At 25.5% G+C, this 19,658-nt stretch overlaps 1 protein-coding gene across 1 annotated transcript in view; it reads right to left on the bottom strand.

Annotated features, from left to right (window-relative positions):
* Nucleotides 1-19,658, bottom strand: part of LOC111626318 (sodium channel protein para-like) — a 303,413-nt gene that overhangs the window by 134,376 nt on the left and 149,379 nt on the right. Inside the window, exon 4 of the mRNA XM_023369639.1 lies at nucleotides 2,114-2,476. Within this exon, the coding sequence (XP_023225407.1) occupies nucleotides 2,114-2,476 (363 nt within the window). The remainder of the gene's footprint in view (nucleotides 1-2,113; nucleotides 2,477-19,658) is intronic.

The following is a 19,658-nucleotide window of genomic DNA, read 5'->3' as shown; positions in this document are numbered from 1 at the left end:
GCCATAGGAGCCGATTTAATAAAGGCGCCAACGAGAAGGTTTCGAAATAATATGTATTGGAAATTAATAACAAAAAACTTTTTTATATTTATATTTATATAATATTTAAATGTCATTAGATAATTTTTTTACAATAGCATTTTTTTAGAATAAAATTATTATTTTTTTAATAATAAAAATTAAAAAACACCATTTTTATTCTTGGCCATAGGCATTCAAAATCCTAGTTACGGCTCTGATTATGATTGTATATGATATATTCATTTTTTATATAATATGGAAACAATCTATTATATCGGTCATTTTTAGATTACATATACAGATTTGTTTTATTAAATATTTCCTGCTAGATCAAAAATTGAATTTTATTAAAAAGATACTTCTATTTTAAATAATGTAAAAGTGGCTTATTAGCATATAATGTTAAACTCTGATTTTATCCTTGACTTTAGGTAAGCTGTTTATTTTCTTTGTTTTTTTTTGTTATATTTGTTGTGAGGTGCACCTGTTACTGTTATACTTCTATTTTGTCTAGTTCTAGGATTTTAACAGAAAAAACTTATGGTAATTGACAATTCTTAAAAAATGTAAAGTTTTGCATAATAATAATTCAAAAAATTAAAGAAAAATTTACAGAGAATTAAATCTGTTTCAATATGTTTAATAATACAAAAAAATATATATATTGAAGAATAATTTAAATAACTGTTTCAATAGAATTGCAATTCATTATTTTTACATAAAAACACACTGCTGACCAAACAATTATTAATTCTATCATATTTAACCAGTTTTATCATCTAAAATTGATATTAATATTTTAGAAGTTATTATCTAATAAATTTATTTATTACTGTATCCACTGTTAACAACAAATTGACTATTACAAAGTATAGAATAATTGAAGAAATTTGATTGGACATTTCAATAATATAAATCCATTACCAAATACTAGAAAATTATACAATAAAAAAAGAAAAGTGTAGATAACTATCTCTATGTTTTCCATAATAAAGAATTCAGTTTCAATAGAATTAATAAAAATTTTAATACATCTTTTTAAATTTTATTATTTTAAAGTTTTAATTAAAATAAAATTGAAAAAATGATGATAAAATACTACATTAAAAATAAGAAATTTTAAAGAGAAAATATTATATTAGGGACTATTTTTTATACATTTTAGAATAAAAGGGTATAAAGATTATAAAGATAATGAAAATAAAAATAAATAAATATTTTATTAAAAGCACTTGTATAATAAAAGTTATTTGAATATTGAAAGAAATCAAAGTGTAGATGAAAACCAACTTTTTGAGAGTTTACCGTATTTAATTATTGAGTTTAATTATTGTTATTAGTTATAATTTTTACCTTCAAGGGACTTAATCTCTTATTATAGTTTAAATAAATATATATTGTAAAATGTGTTGACAAGAGTTTAATCTTTATTAAAAATTAATTTCTCAAATAAATAATTATATATTTAAAATATCAAAGAGAAAATATCTAAATATTTATCTGAAAAACAAAGTTATGAAGTAGAGAAGGACAGCTTCAGAAAGAATATGCTGCAGTGCAGAAGAGTTGTCACTCTACCAGACAAGAGCATGCCCCCTGAAGGTGAAGACAAGGAAAATAACAGGCTGTTTGGCAGTAAAAGTTGTCTTACAGAAGTCACGAAGAAGCTGATAGACCTAAAGAGGCAAACAGAAGGGAAACAATAACGTGCAACAACACCAGCAGTGAAGAGAGCCACAAGGGGTGTAAGGAAATGGAGGTGGATATGAATGAATGGCCCACACATAATTTGATTTTTTGGTGATATTGGTGCACTAAATATAATTTAATCTTACATATTCTAGTTTAAACTGTATGTACTTTTAATTCAATACAATTACAGACAATACAAAACATTTAGAAAAAAACAAAAAAAGGAAGACAGCACACTGAAAGAAGACATTTCACACAGAAATAATTAATTATCACATTTGATACACACACAGAAACTGTTACATTATTTTTTGTTTAAACACACTACATTTTTTTCTAAGATGCTGAATTTACATGTCATCCTTTGAACTACTTGTAAAATGTAAACACAAATATTAACCTGACTGTAGTGGCCACGAAGCTTCCTTGATCGTGATATGAGCTGACCTTCCTTTGTCAGACCTCTGTTATACATATCACAATGAGAGGTATACGATATCCTAGATAAGTGAGACGTGTAACTGGAATGACGAGAATTCAAGTTCGTATAGACAGGAATAACTATTCCGCCATCTTCGGACATGGGCGTCACTGCCTTACTATCATCTGCATAGGGAAGATGCTCTTGAGCGTCCATGTATGTCTGGAGGACCAAGGGTTTTCGGTCGCCATAGCGACGTCCGTTGCGCCAGCTGACACTGAACTGGCTGCCCCGACTACCCCTCCGAGGATTGAAGGGTGAGCCAGGAAGACTTAGGCTTGCCTGGAAAGTGAGAAAGTCTTCCCATAAAGAATATGAAAGTTTTCTGCTTAAAATTTTCAGTTACCTCTTTTGAATAGAAATTTACAATTTAAATAAATATAAATATATAATTAAAACATTTTATATATATATAATATAATTAAACTATATATATTTTTCTTTGTCACTTTTATTATGGGCCATTTCATTCAGTATCCGCCCAATAATAAATAATTTCAATAAGCTAAGCCTTGTGATAACTAATAAATAACAGGGTTTATTTTTACATATTTTAATAATCTAATACAAGTTTGTTTACTTTTTAATTATAAATACAAATAAAATCTTCCATATTTTTATTTAGCTATCACCCGCACTTTGACTTTGTAAAATAAACCCTGCCAATCAGAAAAATAGTGCTAGTGCAATGCATAATATAAAAACCAGGATATGCAATTTATACAAAATCATATTTAGAATCTTGAAATATTTTTTCATATAATCAAAGATAGAATATCAAATATTTAATAAATATTTTATCATTTAATTTTCACTTAAAAAGTTATTAATTACATAGCATTTAATTATTAAGTTTATACAACTTATTTTGAAATGTCCATCTTTTAATAGTCTATCTTTGCAATAAAAAATTTATGTAACTTTTAACAGCTTTGATTAAATTAAATAAATCATTTTAAGAAACAAAATTGTAGAGTATGACATTAGTCAGGCCCCACAGAAAGACTATTATATAAATTGCATCAAATAATCAAACTGGCTAAAATTGATCAAGCTTAATAATTATAAAAACATACAGTACTCATTTTTTTTTACTTTATTTATTTATTTTTTCTCTAACTAAAAACTACCAAGAGGGGCTCTCTCTCTTCACACAATACAAAATCTAATAGATAATATCACATCAGAGTTTGAAATCTTAAGAAAAATATTTCAGTACTTAAAACATTAAAATATCATATTGAATGAGTGAACATTTAGTAGAAAGTGACAGCCAATTTGAACATTTAATGTAATTTATATAGTAAATTGTTCATGGCGACTGATTTTTGCCACCTCCACTATATTTATTTTAAACATAATTAACAACATTAATGATAGTTAAATATAATTATTTTATATTGTTATAATATTTTATATTATTTTGACTTAACAATTTTAATAATATGTATTAACAATATATATAATATAATACATATAATTTTAATGGTAATATAATCCCAATTTAATGTTTTTCTTAAACTGAAAATTTAATGCTATAAGAATAAAAATGAATAATACAAAACATAATTTTAAAGTATTTTTTTTAAATACACAACATGACTACTTGTATAGATCTTAAACGTAAACTAAGTTTACACAAATTTGTGACAAAAAGTTTCAGATTGCATTGCTGATAAAAAATACTAAAAACATTGAATTGGCCAAGTATGAGTGTAGCAAGAGAAACACTAAATTGGAATTTGATAATCTTTATATAGATATTCAATAGGATGATACTATTAAATTTAAGTATATTTATAAAATTGGGAAGTCTTATGCATGCTGACAAATATATTTAAATTCTGTCGTGAAAGCGATTTCTCAGTTCCTATTTTACTTACTAGTTATCTGGCATGTGTTCTGGAGAACAGCAGTACATAGAAGCCGGTGTTACAACAGCTGCTAAACTCGTTGGGGCAATCGTCATACCAAACTGCCATTTTCACCTATTAGTGCTTTCCATCTTTCACAAGTGAAGAAAAGAAATTATGGCAGTACTTTCTGCTTCTACCTAAGAAGTGTTTTTAAATTCAATTCGAAATTGCTCTGATTAATCAGTAATAATGTTTTAATGGACATTTTAAATTAAAATATATGAAATTCTTTTCCAAAATTATCAATTATTAATATTTAAATATATTTTATTTAATCATAGAGCTCAATAACTTAATCTTATTAATTTAATAATAAAATCCAATACTGATTTTTAAAATTTTGAAATTTTAGGATATCAAATTTTTTAAACAGGAGAAAGCACTAAAATAGGATATGGATGGCAGTAGGTTATGTTTCTAAAATTAATGGATATTTTCTAACTAGACTGATAACATTTCCTAAACTACATTATACTACAGGGATTTGTACTACTAGGTAAGGTGTGTAATTTCAAGGATGGGATTAGGTAAAGTATTATCCTATCAAACATAGCAACTACATTCAAGAAATAAAATAACTAATGGATATCTACATGATTTATAACTACATCATGAATTATTAGATTACCTGTTGGAGTAAAAAATATTGACATTAGATATAAATTTTAACAAATTATTATTATATATGTGTGTGTGTGTGTGTGTATATATATATATATATGCATTAGATACATAGATACATATATATACACGAACATACATACACACAAACATCAAGTATGGTTTATGTTTATTTTATTTATTAACATCTTGATTAATATTTTAATATAGGTTGGTATTAATATTTTAAAGTTTTAATTATCAATAAATTTATTATTGAATTTAAAATTTTTAATTTCAAAATTTAATTATTATTTATCAACATAAAAAAATAATTTTTAAGAATTAAAATACATTCAAATAAAAATATTTTAAATTTAGATATTGATATTTATTCCACTAAGTAGGATATATATATAAATACATTATATAACTATTTTATAATTATCAGAAAACAGATAAGAATAATTTAGAGGAATACAACAAAATCATAATCACAATTTTCAAAATTTTGAAAATAAATAATATTTTGATTCAATAGAACATAAAATCAAACAATGTAAAGAAATTTATTTCACTATTTAATTTATTTATTGATATATTAAATTAAAGTTATATTTGCACATGCTTTGTTTTAATAAAATTGATATTAATTACCAAGATTTTGTCCGAAACAATTCATTAAATCAGTATTCTCATTTTCATGATTCCTACCAATTTAATGTATATTTTAAATATATCATAAATATTTCATATAGTAAGAATCCAAAACTTGAATTATAGACATGCATCAAAACTTTAGTATTTCCATAAAAATTCTATAACAACTCTTATCAAATGATATAATATACAATAAAAACACTACCAATTGGATTTTTCAAGTAAGTAAGGAAAAAACAACCCTTTACTTGTAGTCATCTTAAAACTAATAAACTAAATATATTAATTATTCATAAACCTTCTTTGGATTCAAATGCATTTTAGAATACATTGCACATGTGAATATCCTATTCAAATTTATAACAAGCATTGACATGTAATATAATAATACGTGGGGGAGACCCCAAAAAAAACCAATTTTTTGTATAAAACTTTATTTATTAACTTTTTTACAAAATTCCTTCAGTCACCTTCAAAGTACTCTCCATTAGATGTGATGCACTTGTCAAGTCTTTTTAATATTAACCTATATATTATAAAAAATAATATATAGGTTAATATTAACCTATATATTATTTTTTATAATATATAGGTTAATATTAAAAAGACTTGACAAGTGCATCACATCTAATGGAGAGTACTTTGAAGGTGACTGAAGGAATTTTGTAAAAAAGTTAATAAATAAAGTTTTATACAAAAAATTGGTTTTTTTTGGGGTCTCCCCCACGTATTATTATATTACATGTCAATGCTTGTTATAAATTTGAATAGGATATTCACATGTGCAATGTATTCTAAAATGCATTTGAATCCAAAGAAGGTTTATGAATAATTAATATATTTAGTTTATTAGTTTTAAGATGACTACAAGTAAAGGGTTGTTTTTTCCTTACTTACTTGAAAAATCCAATTGGTAGTGTTTTTATTGTATATTATATCATTTGATAAGAGTTGTTATAGAATTTTTATGGAAATACTAAAGTTTTGATGCATGTCTATAATTCAAGTTTTGGATTCTTACTATATGAAATATTTATGATATATTTAAAATATACATTAAATTGGTAGGAATCATGAAAATGAGAATACTGATTTAATGAATTGTTTCGGACAAAATCTTGGTAATTAATATCAATTTTATTAAAACAAAGCATGTGCAAATATAACTTTAATTTAATATATCAATAAATAAATTAAATAGTGAAATAAATTTCTTTACATTGTTTGATTTTATGTTCTATTGAATCAAAATATTATTTATTTTCAAAATTTTGAAAATTGTGATTATGATTTTGTTGTATTCCTCTAAATTATTCTTATCTGTTTTCTGATAATTATAAAATAGTTATATAATGTATTTATATATATATCCTACTTAGTGGAATAAATATCAATATCTAAATTTAAAATATTTTTATTTGAATGTATTTTAATTCTTAAAAATTATTTTTTTATGTTGATAAATAATAATTAAATTTTGAAATTAAAAATTTTAAATTCAATAATAAATTTATTGATAATTAAAACTTTAAAATATTAATACCAACCTATATTAAAATATTAATCAAGATGTTAATAAATAAAATAAACATAAACCATACTTGATGTTTGTGTGTATGTATGTTCGTGTATATATATGTATCTATGTATCTAATGCATATATATATATATATACACACACACACATATATAATAATAATTTGTTAAAATTTATATCTAATGTCAATATTTTTTACTCCAACAGGTAATCTAATAATTCATGATGTAGTTATAAATCATGTAGATATCCATTAGTTATTTTATTTCTTGAATGTAGTTGCTATGTTTGATAGGATAATACTTTACCTAATCCCATCCTTGAAATTACACACCTTACCTAGTAGTACAAATCCCTGTAGTATAATGTAGTTTAGGAAATGTTATCAGTCTAGTTAGAAAATATCCATTAATTTTAGAAACATAACCTACTGCCATCCATATCCTATTTTAGTGCTTTCTCCTGTTTAAAAAATTTGATATCCTAAAATTTCAAAATTTTAAAAATCAGTATTGGATTTTATTATTAAATTAATAAGATTAAGTTATTGAGCTCTATGATTAAATAAAATATATTTAAATATTAATAATTGATAATTTTGGAAAAGAATTTCATATATTTTAATTTAAAATGTCCATTAAAACATTATTACTGATTAATCAGAGCAATTTCGAATTGAATTTAAAAACACTTCTTAGGTAGAAGCAGAAAGTACTGCCATAATTTCTTTTCTTCACTTGTGAAAGATGGAAAGCACTAATAGGTGAAAATGGCAGTTTGGTATGACGATTGCCCCAACGAGTTTAGCAGCTGTTGTAACACCGGCTTCTATGTACTGCTGTTCTCCAGAACACATGCCAGATAACTAGTAAGTAAAATAGGAACTGAGAAATCGCTTTCACGACAGAATTTAAATATATTTGTCAGCATGCATAAGACTTCCCAATTTTATAAATATACTTAAATTTAATAGTATCATCCTATTGAATATCTATATAAAGATTATCAAATTCCAATTTAGTGTTTCTCTTGCTACACTCATACTTGGCCAATTCAATGTTTTTAGTATTTTTTATCAGCAATGCAATCTGAAACTTTTTGTCACAAATTTGTGTAAACTTAGTTTACGTTTAAGATCTATACAAGTAGTCATGTTGTGTATTTAAAAAAAATACTTTAAAATTNTAATAAAATTGATATTAATTACCAAGATTTTGTCCGAAACAATTCATTAAATCAGTATTCTCATTTTCATGATTCCTACCAATTTAATGTATATTTTAAATATATCATAAATATTTCATATAGTAAGAATCCAAAACTTGAATTATAGACATGCATCAAAACTTTAGTATTTCCATAAAAATTCTATAACAACTCTTATCAAATGATATAATATACAATAAAAACACTACCAATTGGATTTTTCAAGTAAGTAAGGAAAAAACAACCCTTTACTTGTAGTCATCTTAAAACTAATAAACTAAATATATTAATTATTCATAAACCTTCTTTGGATTCAAATGCATTTTAGAATACATTGCACATGTGAATATCCTATTCAAATTTATAACAAGCATTGACATGTAATATAATAATACGTGGGGGAGACCCCAAAAAAAACCAATTTTTTGTATAAAACTTTATTTATTAACTTTTTTACAAAATTCCTTCAGTCACCTTCAAAGTACTCTCCATTAGATGTGATGCACTTGTCAAGTCTTTTTAATATTAACCTATATATTATAAAAAATAATATATAGGTTAATATTAACCTATATATTATTTTTTATAATATATAGGTTAATATTAAAAAGACTTGACAAGTGCATCACATCTAATGGAGAGTACTTTGAAGGTGACTGAAGGAATTTTGTAAAAAAGTTAATAAATAAAGTTTTATACAAAAAATTGGTTTTTTTTGGGGTCTCCCCCACGTATTATTATATTACATGTCAATGCTTGTTATAAATTTGAATAGGATATTCACATGTGCAATGTATTCTAAAATGCATTTGAATCCAAAGAAGGTTTATGAANCTAATCGTGACTATTGTATCGTTAAAAATTATTTTCTTATTTTGTACAAACAAAATAAATATATTGAAAAATATAAAAACAATAAAAACTTATACTTCAAAAGTTTATTTAGTATCAAAAATGTAAAATATTTGCGTAGCCCAAGACATAGCCAAAGATTGCAGCGCCACAGCACTGGAAAAAATTTAAATTTGCCGACTGGATTTCTTTCAGATAATCGACGTTTCGGATAATTGACTTTCTGATAATCGACACTCTACTGTATTTATGTAATTTAGAACAAATAACATTAAGAGAATGAAAACTAAAAATGAATTTCATATTTAGAGCAGCGGTTCCCAACCTTTTTTCATTAGCCCCGTGGCATTTCCAACTTCCCAACAAGCAACGCATGCGCAAATCTCACACTGCCTGTTTCTAGAGAGTGTCACCATCTTGAATTTATTTTGACTCAGTTCTCAGTTCCCCAAGTACCCACAAGTATGGTATTTTTTATTCATGCTTGATTTGGGCACCTAATACTTTGTGCCAAATTGCAACTTTTGACATGTACTCCTTCGTACCTCTAAGCTGGTAACACAGCAGGCAGTACAACTTTATAAACAAGACATAGTCTTGTCAATGAAAAATTAATAAAAATATTGAATAAATAATGAAAAAAATTGCCACTTGTAGAGAAAATCTGGAGAAACTAGCTATGTCCTTTTCTTTGCTAACAATAAAAAATACTTTTTTCAAACAACACATGAGGATATTGTTGAGAGTAATAATAATAACAGTAAAACACCCACCATCAAAAGTCTGTAGCATAAATCAGTAATCACACATAATGGTATCCCCACTACCATTGACCAACTGCACAACATTTATTGATCTGTTGCATTGTACTGTACAATCGGCAGCATAAGTTTTTATTTCTATTTTTGCATTTTGAAATGTATAATAAAGTTTGTGATTGTTGCAAGGAAAACTTTTTAACTAATAATTTTTTAATACTATTAATTTGGGATACATAATATATTATTTTTTCTCCCATAATAACTAACTTTTTTCTGTACCCCTAAACAACCTATCGCATACCCCAGGTTGGGAATTGCTGATTTATAGAATCAAGCCATATCTAGCTAGTATGCACAAAAAATTAAAAAAAAACCCACAAAACATGCTACTATTGTCCAGGGTGCCAATATAAGTCAGCTCTTTTGTATAAAAAAGTTTTTTGATAAAAATAGCATCAATTTTCATGTGTTTTAATGAAACTGTTTCAATTATTTGTATTGTTTTACTGTAAATAAATAATCTGCTATCTGGTGTGTGAGGTTCCAGATGGGTCTAAATTATCACCAAATTCTCAAAAAATTTGCTAGATTTAGAAGGCAAGAAAAAACAATGGTTGTAGCTAGACACAGATTTTGTTTATGTTAAAACATGATGCAAAGTCACAAATTGTGAAAAAAATGTAGTCCTAAGATCAGCCATCTCTGATTGGGAGATCAAATTCACCTTTGAGATTGACTTCACCCATAATCAGAATCAGGATCCCATTAAAATGGCCAGTCAAAAATGGAAATTAATATAATCCTTGATCTTCCAAGGACACAATGCACTCAGTGAGTTAACACACACAAAGTGTCAACACAGACAGAGTATCAATGTATTAAGAGAGAAGAGCAGTTGCTCTCCACTGTAAATAAACAACAAATCCTGTATACTTATATATAACGAACGAACTGGATAAATATACTATTAATAAAACACACCTTTAATAATCCAGCTAATAAAAATTAATAATAATAACAGTAAAACACCCACCATCAAAAGTCTGTAGCATAAATCAGTAATCACACATAATGGTATCCCCACTATGGCAGTAGGTTATGTTTCTAAAATTAATGGATATTTTCTAACTAGACTGATAACATTTCCTAAACTACATTATACTACAGGGATTTGTACTACTAGGTAAGGTGTGTAATTTCAAGGATGGGATTAGGTAAAGTATTATCCTATCAAACATAGCAACTACATTCAAGAAATAAAATAACTAATGGATATCTACATGATTTATAACTACATCATGAATTATTAGATTACCTGTTGGAGTAAAAAATATTGACATTAGATATAAATTTTAACAAATTATTATTATATATGTGTGTGTGTGTGTGTGTATATATATATATATATGCATTAGATACATAGATACATATATATACACGAACATACATACACACAAACATCAAGTATGGTTTATGTTTATTTTATTTATTAACATCTTGATTAATATTTTAATATAGGTTGGTATTAATATTTTAAAGTTTTAATTATCAATAAATTTATTATTGAATTTAAAATTTTTAATTTCAAAATTTAATTATTATTTATCAACATAAAAAAATAATTTTTAAGAATTAAAATACATTCAAATAAAAATATTTTAAATTTAGATATTGATATTTATTCCACTAAGTAGGATATATATATAAATACATTATATAACTATTTTATAATTATCAGAAAACAGATAAGAATAATTTAGAGGAATACAACAAAATCATAATCACAATTTTCAAAATTTTGAAAATAAATAATATTTTGATTCAATAGAACATAAAATCAAACAATGTAAAGAAATTTATTTCACTATTTAATTTATTTATTGATATATTAAATTAAAGTTATATTTGCACATGCTTTGTTTTAATAAAATTGATATTAATTACCAAGATTTTGTCCGAAACAATTCATTAAATCAGTATTCTCATTTTCATGATTCCTACCAATTTAATGTATATTTTAAATATATCATAAATATTTCATATAGTAAGAATCCAAAACTTGAATTATAGACATGCATCAAAACTTTAGTATTTCCATAAAAATTCTATAACAACTCTTATCAAATGATATAATATACAATAAAAACACTACCAATTGGATTTTTCAAGTAAGTAAGGAAAAAACAACCCTTTACTTGTAGTCATCTTAAAACTAATAAACTAAATATATTAATTATTCATAAACCTTCTTTGGATTCAAATGCATTTTAGAATACATTGCACATGTGAATATCCTATTCAAATTTATAACAAGCATTGACATGTAATATAATAATACGTGGGGGAGACCCCAAAAAAAACCAATTTTTTGTATAAAACTTTATTTATTAACTTTTTTACAAAATTCCTTCAGTCACCTTCAAAGTACTCTCCATTAGATGTGATGCACTTGTCAAGTCTTTTTAATATTAACCTATATATTATAAAAAATAATATATAGGTTAATATTAACCTATATATTATTTTTTATAATATATAGGTTAATATTAAAAAGACTTGACAAGTGCATCACATCTAATGGAGAGTACTTTGAAGGTGACTGAAGGAATTTTGTAAAAAAGTTAATAAATAAAGTTTTATACAAAAAATTGGTTTTTTTTGGGGTCTCCCCCACGTATTATTATATTACATGTCAATGCTTGTTATAAATTTGAATAGGATATTCACATGTGCAATGTATTCTAAAATGCATTTGAATCCAAAGAAGGTTTATGAATAATTAATATATTTAGTTTATTAGTTTTAAGATGACTACAAGTAAAGGGTTGTTTTTTCCTTACTTACTTGAAAAATCCAATTGGTAGTGTTTTTATTGTATATTATATCATTTGATAAGAGTTGTTATAGAATTTTTATGGAAATACTAAAGTTTTGATGCATGTCTATAATTCAAGTTTTGGATTCTTACTATATGAAATATTTATGATATATTTAAAATATACATTAAATTGGTAGGAATCATGAAAATGAGAATACTGATTTAATGAATTGTTTCGGACAAAATCTTGGTAATTAATATCAATTTTATTAAAACAAAGCATGTGCAAATATAACTTTAATTTAATATATCAATAAATAAATTAAATAGTGAAATAAATTTCTTTACATTGTTTGATTTTATGTTCTATTGAATCAAAATATTATTTATTTTCAAAATTTTGAAAATTGTGATTATGATTTTGTTGTATTCCTCTAAATTATTCTTATCTGTTTTCTGATAATTATAAAATAGTTATATAATGTATTTATATATATATCCTACTTAGTGGAATAAATATCAATATCTAAATTTAAAATATTTTTATTTGAATGTATTTTAATTCTTAAAAATTATTTTTTTATGTTGATAAATAATAATTAAATTTTGAAATTAAAAATTTTAAATTCAATAATAAATTTATTGATAATTAAAACTTTAAAATATTAATACCAACCTATATTAAAATATTAATCAAGATGTTAATAAATAAAATAAACATAAACCATACTTGATGTTTGTGTGTATGTATGTTCGTGTATATATATGTATCTATGTATCTAATGCATATATATATATATATACACACACACACATATATAATAATAATTTGTTAAAATTTATATCTAATGTCAATATTTTTTACTCCAACAGGTAATCTAATAATTCATGATGTAGTTATAAATCATGTAGATATCCATTAGTTATTTTATTTCTTGAATGTAGTTGCTATGTTTGATAGGATAATACTTTACCTAATCCCATCCTTGAAATTACACACCTTACCTAGTAGTACAAATCCCTGTAGTATAATGTAGTTTAGGAAATGTTATCAGTCTAGTTAGAAAATATCCATTAATTTTAGAAACATAACCTACTGCCATCCATATCCTATTTTAGTGCTTTCTCCTGTTTAAAAAATTTGATATCCTAAAATTTCAAAATTTTAAAAATCAGTATTGGATTTTATTATTAAATTAATAAGATTAAGTTATTGAGCTCTATGATTAAATAAAATATATTTAAATATTAATAATTGATAATTTTGGAAAAGAATTTCATATATTTTAATTTAAAATGTCCATTAAAACATTATTACTGATTAATCAGAGCAATTTCGAATTGAATTTAAAAACACTTCTTAGGTAGAAGCAGAAAGTACTGCCATAATTTCTTTTCTTCACTTGTGAAAGATGGAAAGCACTAATAGGTGAAAATGGCAGTTTGGTATGACGATTGCCCCAACGAGTTTAGCAGCTGTTGTAACACCGGCTTCTATGTACTGCTGTTCTCCAGAACACATGCCAGATAACTAGTAAGTAAAATAGGAACTGAGAAATCGCTTTCACGACAGAATTTAAATATATTTGTCAGCATGCATAAGACTTCCCAATTTTATAAATATACTTAAATTTAATAGTATCATCCTATTGAATATCTATATAAAGATTATCAAATTCCAATTTAGTGTTTCTCTTGCTACACTCATACTTGGCCAATTCAATGTTTTTAGTATTTTTTATCAGCAATGCAATCTGAAACTTTTTGTCACAAATTTGTGTAAACTTAGTTTACGTTTAAGATCTATACAAGTAGTCATGTTGTGTATTTAAAAAAAATACTTTAAAATTATGTTTTGTATTATTCATTTTTATTCTTATAGCATTAAATTTTCAGTTTAAGAAAAACATTAAATTGGGATTATATTACCATTAAAATTATATGTATTATATTATATATATTGTTAATACATATTATTAAAATTGTTAAGTCAAAATAATATAAAATATTATAACAATATAAAATAATTATATTTAACTATCATTAATGTTGTTAATTATGTTTAAAATAAATATAGTGGAGGTGGCAAAAATCAGTCGCCATGAACAATTTACTATATAAATTACATTAAATGTTCAAATTGGCTGTCACTTTCTACTAAATGTTCACTCATTCAATATGATATTTTAATGTTTTAAGTACTGAAATATTTTTCTTAAGATTTCAAACTCTGATGTGATATTATCTATTAGATTTTGTATTGTGTGAAGAGAGAGAGCCCCTCTTGGTAGTTTTTAGTTAGAGAAAAAATAAATAAATAAAGTAAAAAAAAATGAGTACTGTATGTTTTTATAATTATTAAGCTTGATCAATTTTAGCCAGTTTGATTATTTGATGCAATTTATATAATAGTCTTTCTGTGGGGCCTGACTAATGTCATACTCTACAATTTTGTTTCTTAAAATGATTTATTTAATTTAATCAAAGCTGTTAAAAGTTACATAAATTTTTTATTGCAAAGATAGACTATTAAAAGATGGACATTTCAAAATAAGTTGTATAAACTTAATAATTAAATGCTATGTAATTAATAACTTTTTAAGTGAAAATTAAATGATAAAATATTTATTAAATATTTGATATTCTATCTTTGATTATATGAAAAAATATTTCAAGATTCTAAATATGATTTTGTATAAATTGCATATCCTGGTTTTTATATTATGCATTGCACTAGCACTATTTTTCTGATTGGCAGGGTTTATTTTACAAAGTCAAAGTGCGGGTGATAGCTAAATAAAAATATGGAAGATTTTATTTGTATTTATAATTAAAAAGTAAACAAACTTGTATTAGATTATTAAAATATGTAAAAATAAACCCTGTTATTTATTAGTTATCACAAGGCTTAGCTTATTGAAATTATTTATTATTGGGCGGATACTGAATGAAATGGCCCATAATAAAAGTGACAAAGAAAAATATATATAGTTTAATTATATTATATATATATAAAATGTTTTAATTGAAACATANTCCCAAAAAATTATACGTGTTTTGGAAATGTTGAGTCGAATTAGTCTAGAATCGGTTAATTTTATAGAAGAAAACCTTTCGAACAGCCTTAGTCCATAAAGTTCCCACCTATCGGGCTGCGATTGGCTCATGTATTTAATCGTTCCTACAACGTAATTTTCGGTTAGCGTGGAACGTATCTAAGCGTTATAGGGGGTCTACTGTACTTTATTAGGTTTTACCAGGTTCTTTATTAGGTTTTACCAGGAACTTATCTTTAAATCTTTAAAAGATTTAAAGATAAGAATACTAAACACCAGCAAAAAATTGAGAATTGCCAAATACAAGAGCTGAGATCTTATGAACTTCATAAACATAAAAAACTCGAAAGAAGATTTGATTATCCAACTAATCTTGAAATAAATGAATGGAAGAGATCTCTAGTAATAAACAAAACTCAAGTAACAATTCCTGATAATATATTAGAAGTTATAAATAAGGGTCTGGATTATAATGGCCCTAATAGATGGGAAATGTTAACAATAATCCCAAATTTAGATTGAGTCTGTAATCATTTATCAGAAATGGAGGCACAGGTAGCAAAAGAAACTTTGAGTAACACAATTAAGAGATATATAACAAAACAAAAAGAAAAAAACTGTTATAAAAGATAAATAATATTATAAATATACAGATAAATTAATAGAACAAAAACTTTTTAATTGATAACAANCTAATTTACATACAATGAAATATCTGGAGAAATTAGAAATATTTAAGGCACACAAGAAAACTGGTTGCATCAACCATAGAGATGCAGACTCTTTACCTACCGCATGGCGATCCTTTTACAAGAATTATTGACTTTATTTATTTTTATTTGTTAAGGGACATTTTTTCGGATTAATTTTTATTTTTCATTTATTTTATATACTTTTCCATTATTTATATTTTAATTTCGTATTTACGTTCTTTTTTGTGTTCGATTTTATTCTATGTTATGGTAACTGAAGAAGATCGTTAAGAAACTATCAAAAACGTCATTATATTATTAATTTTTATTAGCTGGATTTTTAAAGGTGTGTTTTATTAATAACAAATCCTGTGTTGTATCAACAAAGAAGCGAGACTGTCATCACTTTGCCTCAACCATCTCATTCTACTCGCTCGGTTTACAACCAGCTTCTCGAACATCAACCCATATCTGCTCCAGGGCTGCACCCACCAATCACCGCAACTTCTCTGAGAAGCCAGTTAACACTTTTATCAAGTCACATCCTCCTGGAAGAAACTTAAGGAAAGAGACTTTGGAGAAAATTGTGATCCGAGAACCATTGAACTTCAGGAAACCTTGTAAGCAATCTTTGGGTCATTCTTTGACTAATTGCCATACTTTCCCTCTGATATATAAAATAGAGGCTGAAAAAGTAGAAAAATCAAGTATTTTATTGGCCACATCATACATCTACACCTAAATTTATGTTTTGTTCCATCTTGATGTGTCATGCATGAGTATTGACATTGCATGATGAGTGAGTGTCTCCTTATATGTCTTTGTGCAATGTTTAGCTTCATTAATAATTTTTGTTACAGTATAATAAAGTGACTGATAGCAGCTAAAAGTTGCTATCAGTCACTTTATTATACTGATAGCAACTAAAAGTTGCTATCAGTCACTTTATTATACTGTATATTACTTTATTATACTTTAATATACTGTATTTTACTTTATTATACGATTTAAATTATTGCGGCATTTTATTGATTTGTATATAATACGATTATTTGTGAACACAAACCAATCAGCAAAAAATGGCAAAAAGGTGTACTTTCTTTAAATCTTAGTTTTTTTAATGCAAATACAGTTGTTATCACAGTCAATTTACTGACATTCACTGAAATTATTAGAACAATAATTTTTCTGGTTATGATTTATTTCCTATTTCTGTCTTTTTCTTACCATATTGAATAGCTTTTCCTTTTGCCACACAGCAATGCAGGGTAGACCCTACATTGCTATGTGGCAAAACCATCATCAGCCTTACTATTTTACAAAGATTACAGGTCTTTGTAAAATCCCACAAAAATCAAAAAACTATCTAGTTTCTTTTTTTCAGAAATTTCATACCATACCACATGCAGTCTGTATATCCTTAATTGATGAATCAGGTGCTTCTTCTTTTTGGGCAGAAAAACTGTAGCTCAGCTCAATAATTTCACTTAATTGTAAAAGTAACTTGTTTTCTTCCACTCATGAGTTGGTCTTAATTAATTTAACTGCCAACTTAATGGCACCAACATTGCAATTTATCATATATGCCACTTAAAATTATCATATTTAATCCAAAATTCTCACATATATACCAACATATATATATATATAAACATCAATCTTGGCTCTTTCCCAATTGAAGAAATCTGAGAACATCGTTCCAGTACACTTCAGCCATTTGTAATAAAATACAGTAAGACCCGCTTAACGCTGCCTCGCTTAACACTGATTCGATATAATGTCGTCTGCTTGAAACCTAAAAAAAGCTCAATATTTATACCAATTTAAATTATTGTGGCATTTTATTGATTCATATATAATACGATTATTTGCAAACACAAACCAATCAGCAAAAGGTGGAAAAAAGGTGTACTTTCATTAAATCTATGTTTGTTTGGTGCAATTTTGGAGAAAATACAACATCACAGATGCCATAGGAAATGTCGACTTTGCTTGGCAAAAATTAACTGATAAATGCACAAATGAAATGTGGAAGAAGTTACGACTAAAGGTATCCAAGAATTCTCAAGAACAAGAGCCTATCGCTGTATCATTAGGTCGACCAAACTCAACCTAATCGATACAGCGCAGAACTACAAGATGTAGATGAGCAGGATATTGAGGAGTTGCTGCAGGTTTCTGGTGAGAGTCTTAACAACAACAACCTTCGAGAACTGGCAGAACATGGAATTCATGTAGAACTGGAAAATAGATATTCTGTAAACAAAGAACCCAAAAAATTTCTCTACAGATTTCCTTAGTAAAAGTTTAATAAGATAACCAAAATCATTGATCAAATTGTAGCAAATGTTCCAGATTTTAAAAGGAGTGCAAAAGCAAAATGAAGTGTCTTGGATGCAATCTTTTGCTACCGACATTTGCTTAAACAAAGAAAAAAGAGACAAATGAAACTTCACAACTTTATTGCAAAAGAACAAGAATTTCAGAAAAGTCAAGACCTTCATCACAAAAATTGAACTTTATATTTCTGAGTGCATATGTTTATGTGTTATTTAACATATATTATTATGTAAGTTAATATAAAAATAACTTAAAATTAAAGGACTTCGAACTCACATTTGAGTTATAAATAAATAAACACTTGGCTTTATTTCCATCATTTTTAGTTGATACGTGACAACAGCACGTTTCGGGCATAAAGCCCCTCATCAGTCAACTAAAAAAATACAATTTTTAAAAACATTACATAAAATATCTTACAAAATACAATTAAAATAATGTATATTTCTTACCATATCCATTTTTAATCTGTTATACATACAAGGTCTTAATTGGCGCGCACAACTTATTTTACAATAAGTGGAGTAATTTCATTAAAATTTGTTATAAATGATCTTTTATATATTTGACAATATCCAGGAGTCTTAGACATAATCACATACACATCTCAAAATCGAAATAGACAATTTTTTACATTATTGTTTTTTAACCGTACCTGCGTTACATACTGCATTGCAGTGTTGTACTGATTTGCATATTACAAAGGAAGTTGTTATTAATATTAACAACAGCATAACTCTTATAGATACAGTAATTACAATCGACATTAATGTATATTGCGTATATTATAATATTTTCATCCAATTCTCATTTATTTTTACACTTAAATTTTTGTTGATACAATTTTTGGCTGTTAAGATTGAGACACTTTGTTTAAATTTTCTATTATACATGTTTTTCTCTTTGTATAGGATTTTAACATTATTTTTATCTATATTACAGTCATTTATTAAACAATGGTCATGAAAAACAGAGTTTAGTCGATTATATTTGAGATCTGCAATATGTTCTTTTACTCATATACTC

This window comes from Centruroides sculpturatus, unplaced genomic scaffold (genome assembly GCF_000671375.1).
Source record: "Centruroides sculpturatus isolate CEXI.00-Female unplaced genomic scaffold, Cexi_2.0 scaffold322, whole genome shotgun sequence".
Taxonomy (NCBI): Eukaryota; Metazoa; Arthropoda; class Arachnida; order Scorpiones; family Buthidae; genus Centruroides; species Centruroides sculpturatus.
Note: the sequence above shows the minus strand (reverse complement) of the source record. Positions and strands in the feature narration are given on the sequence as shown.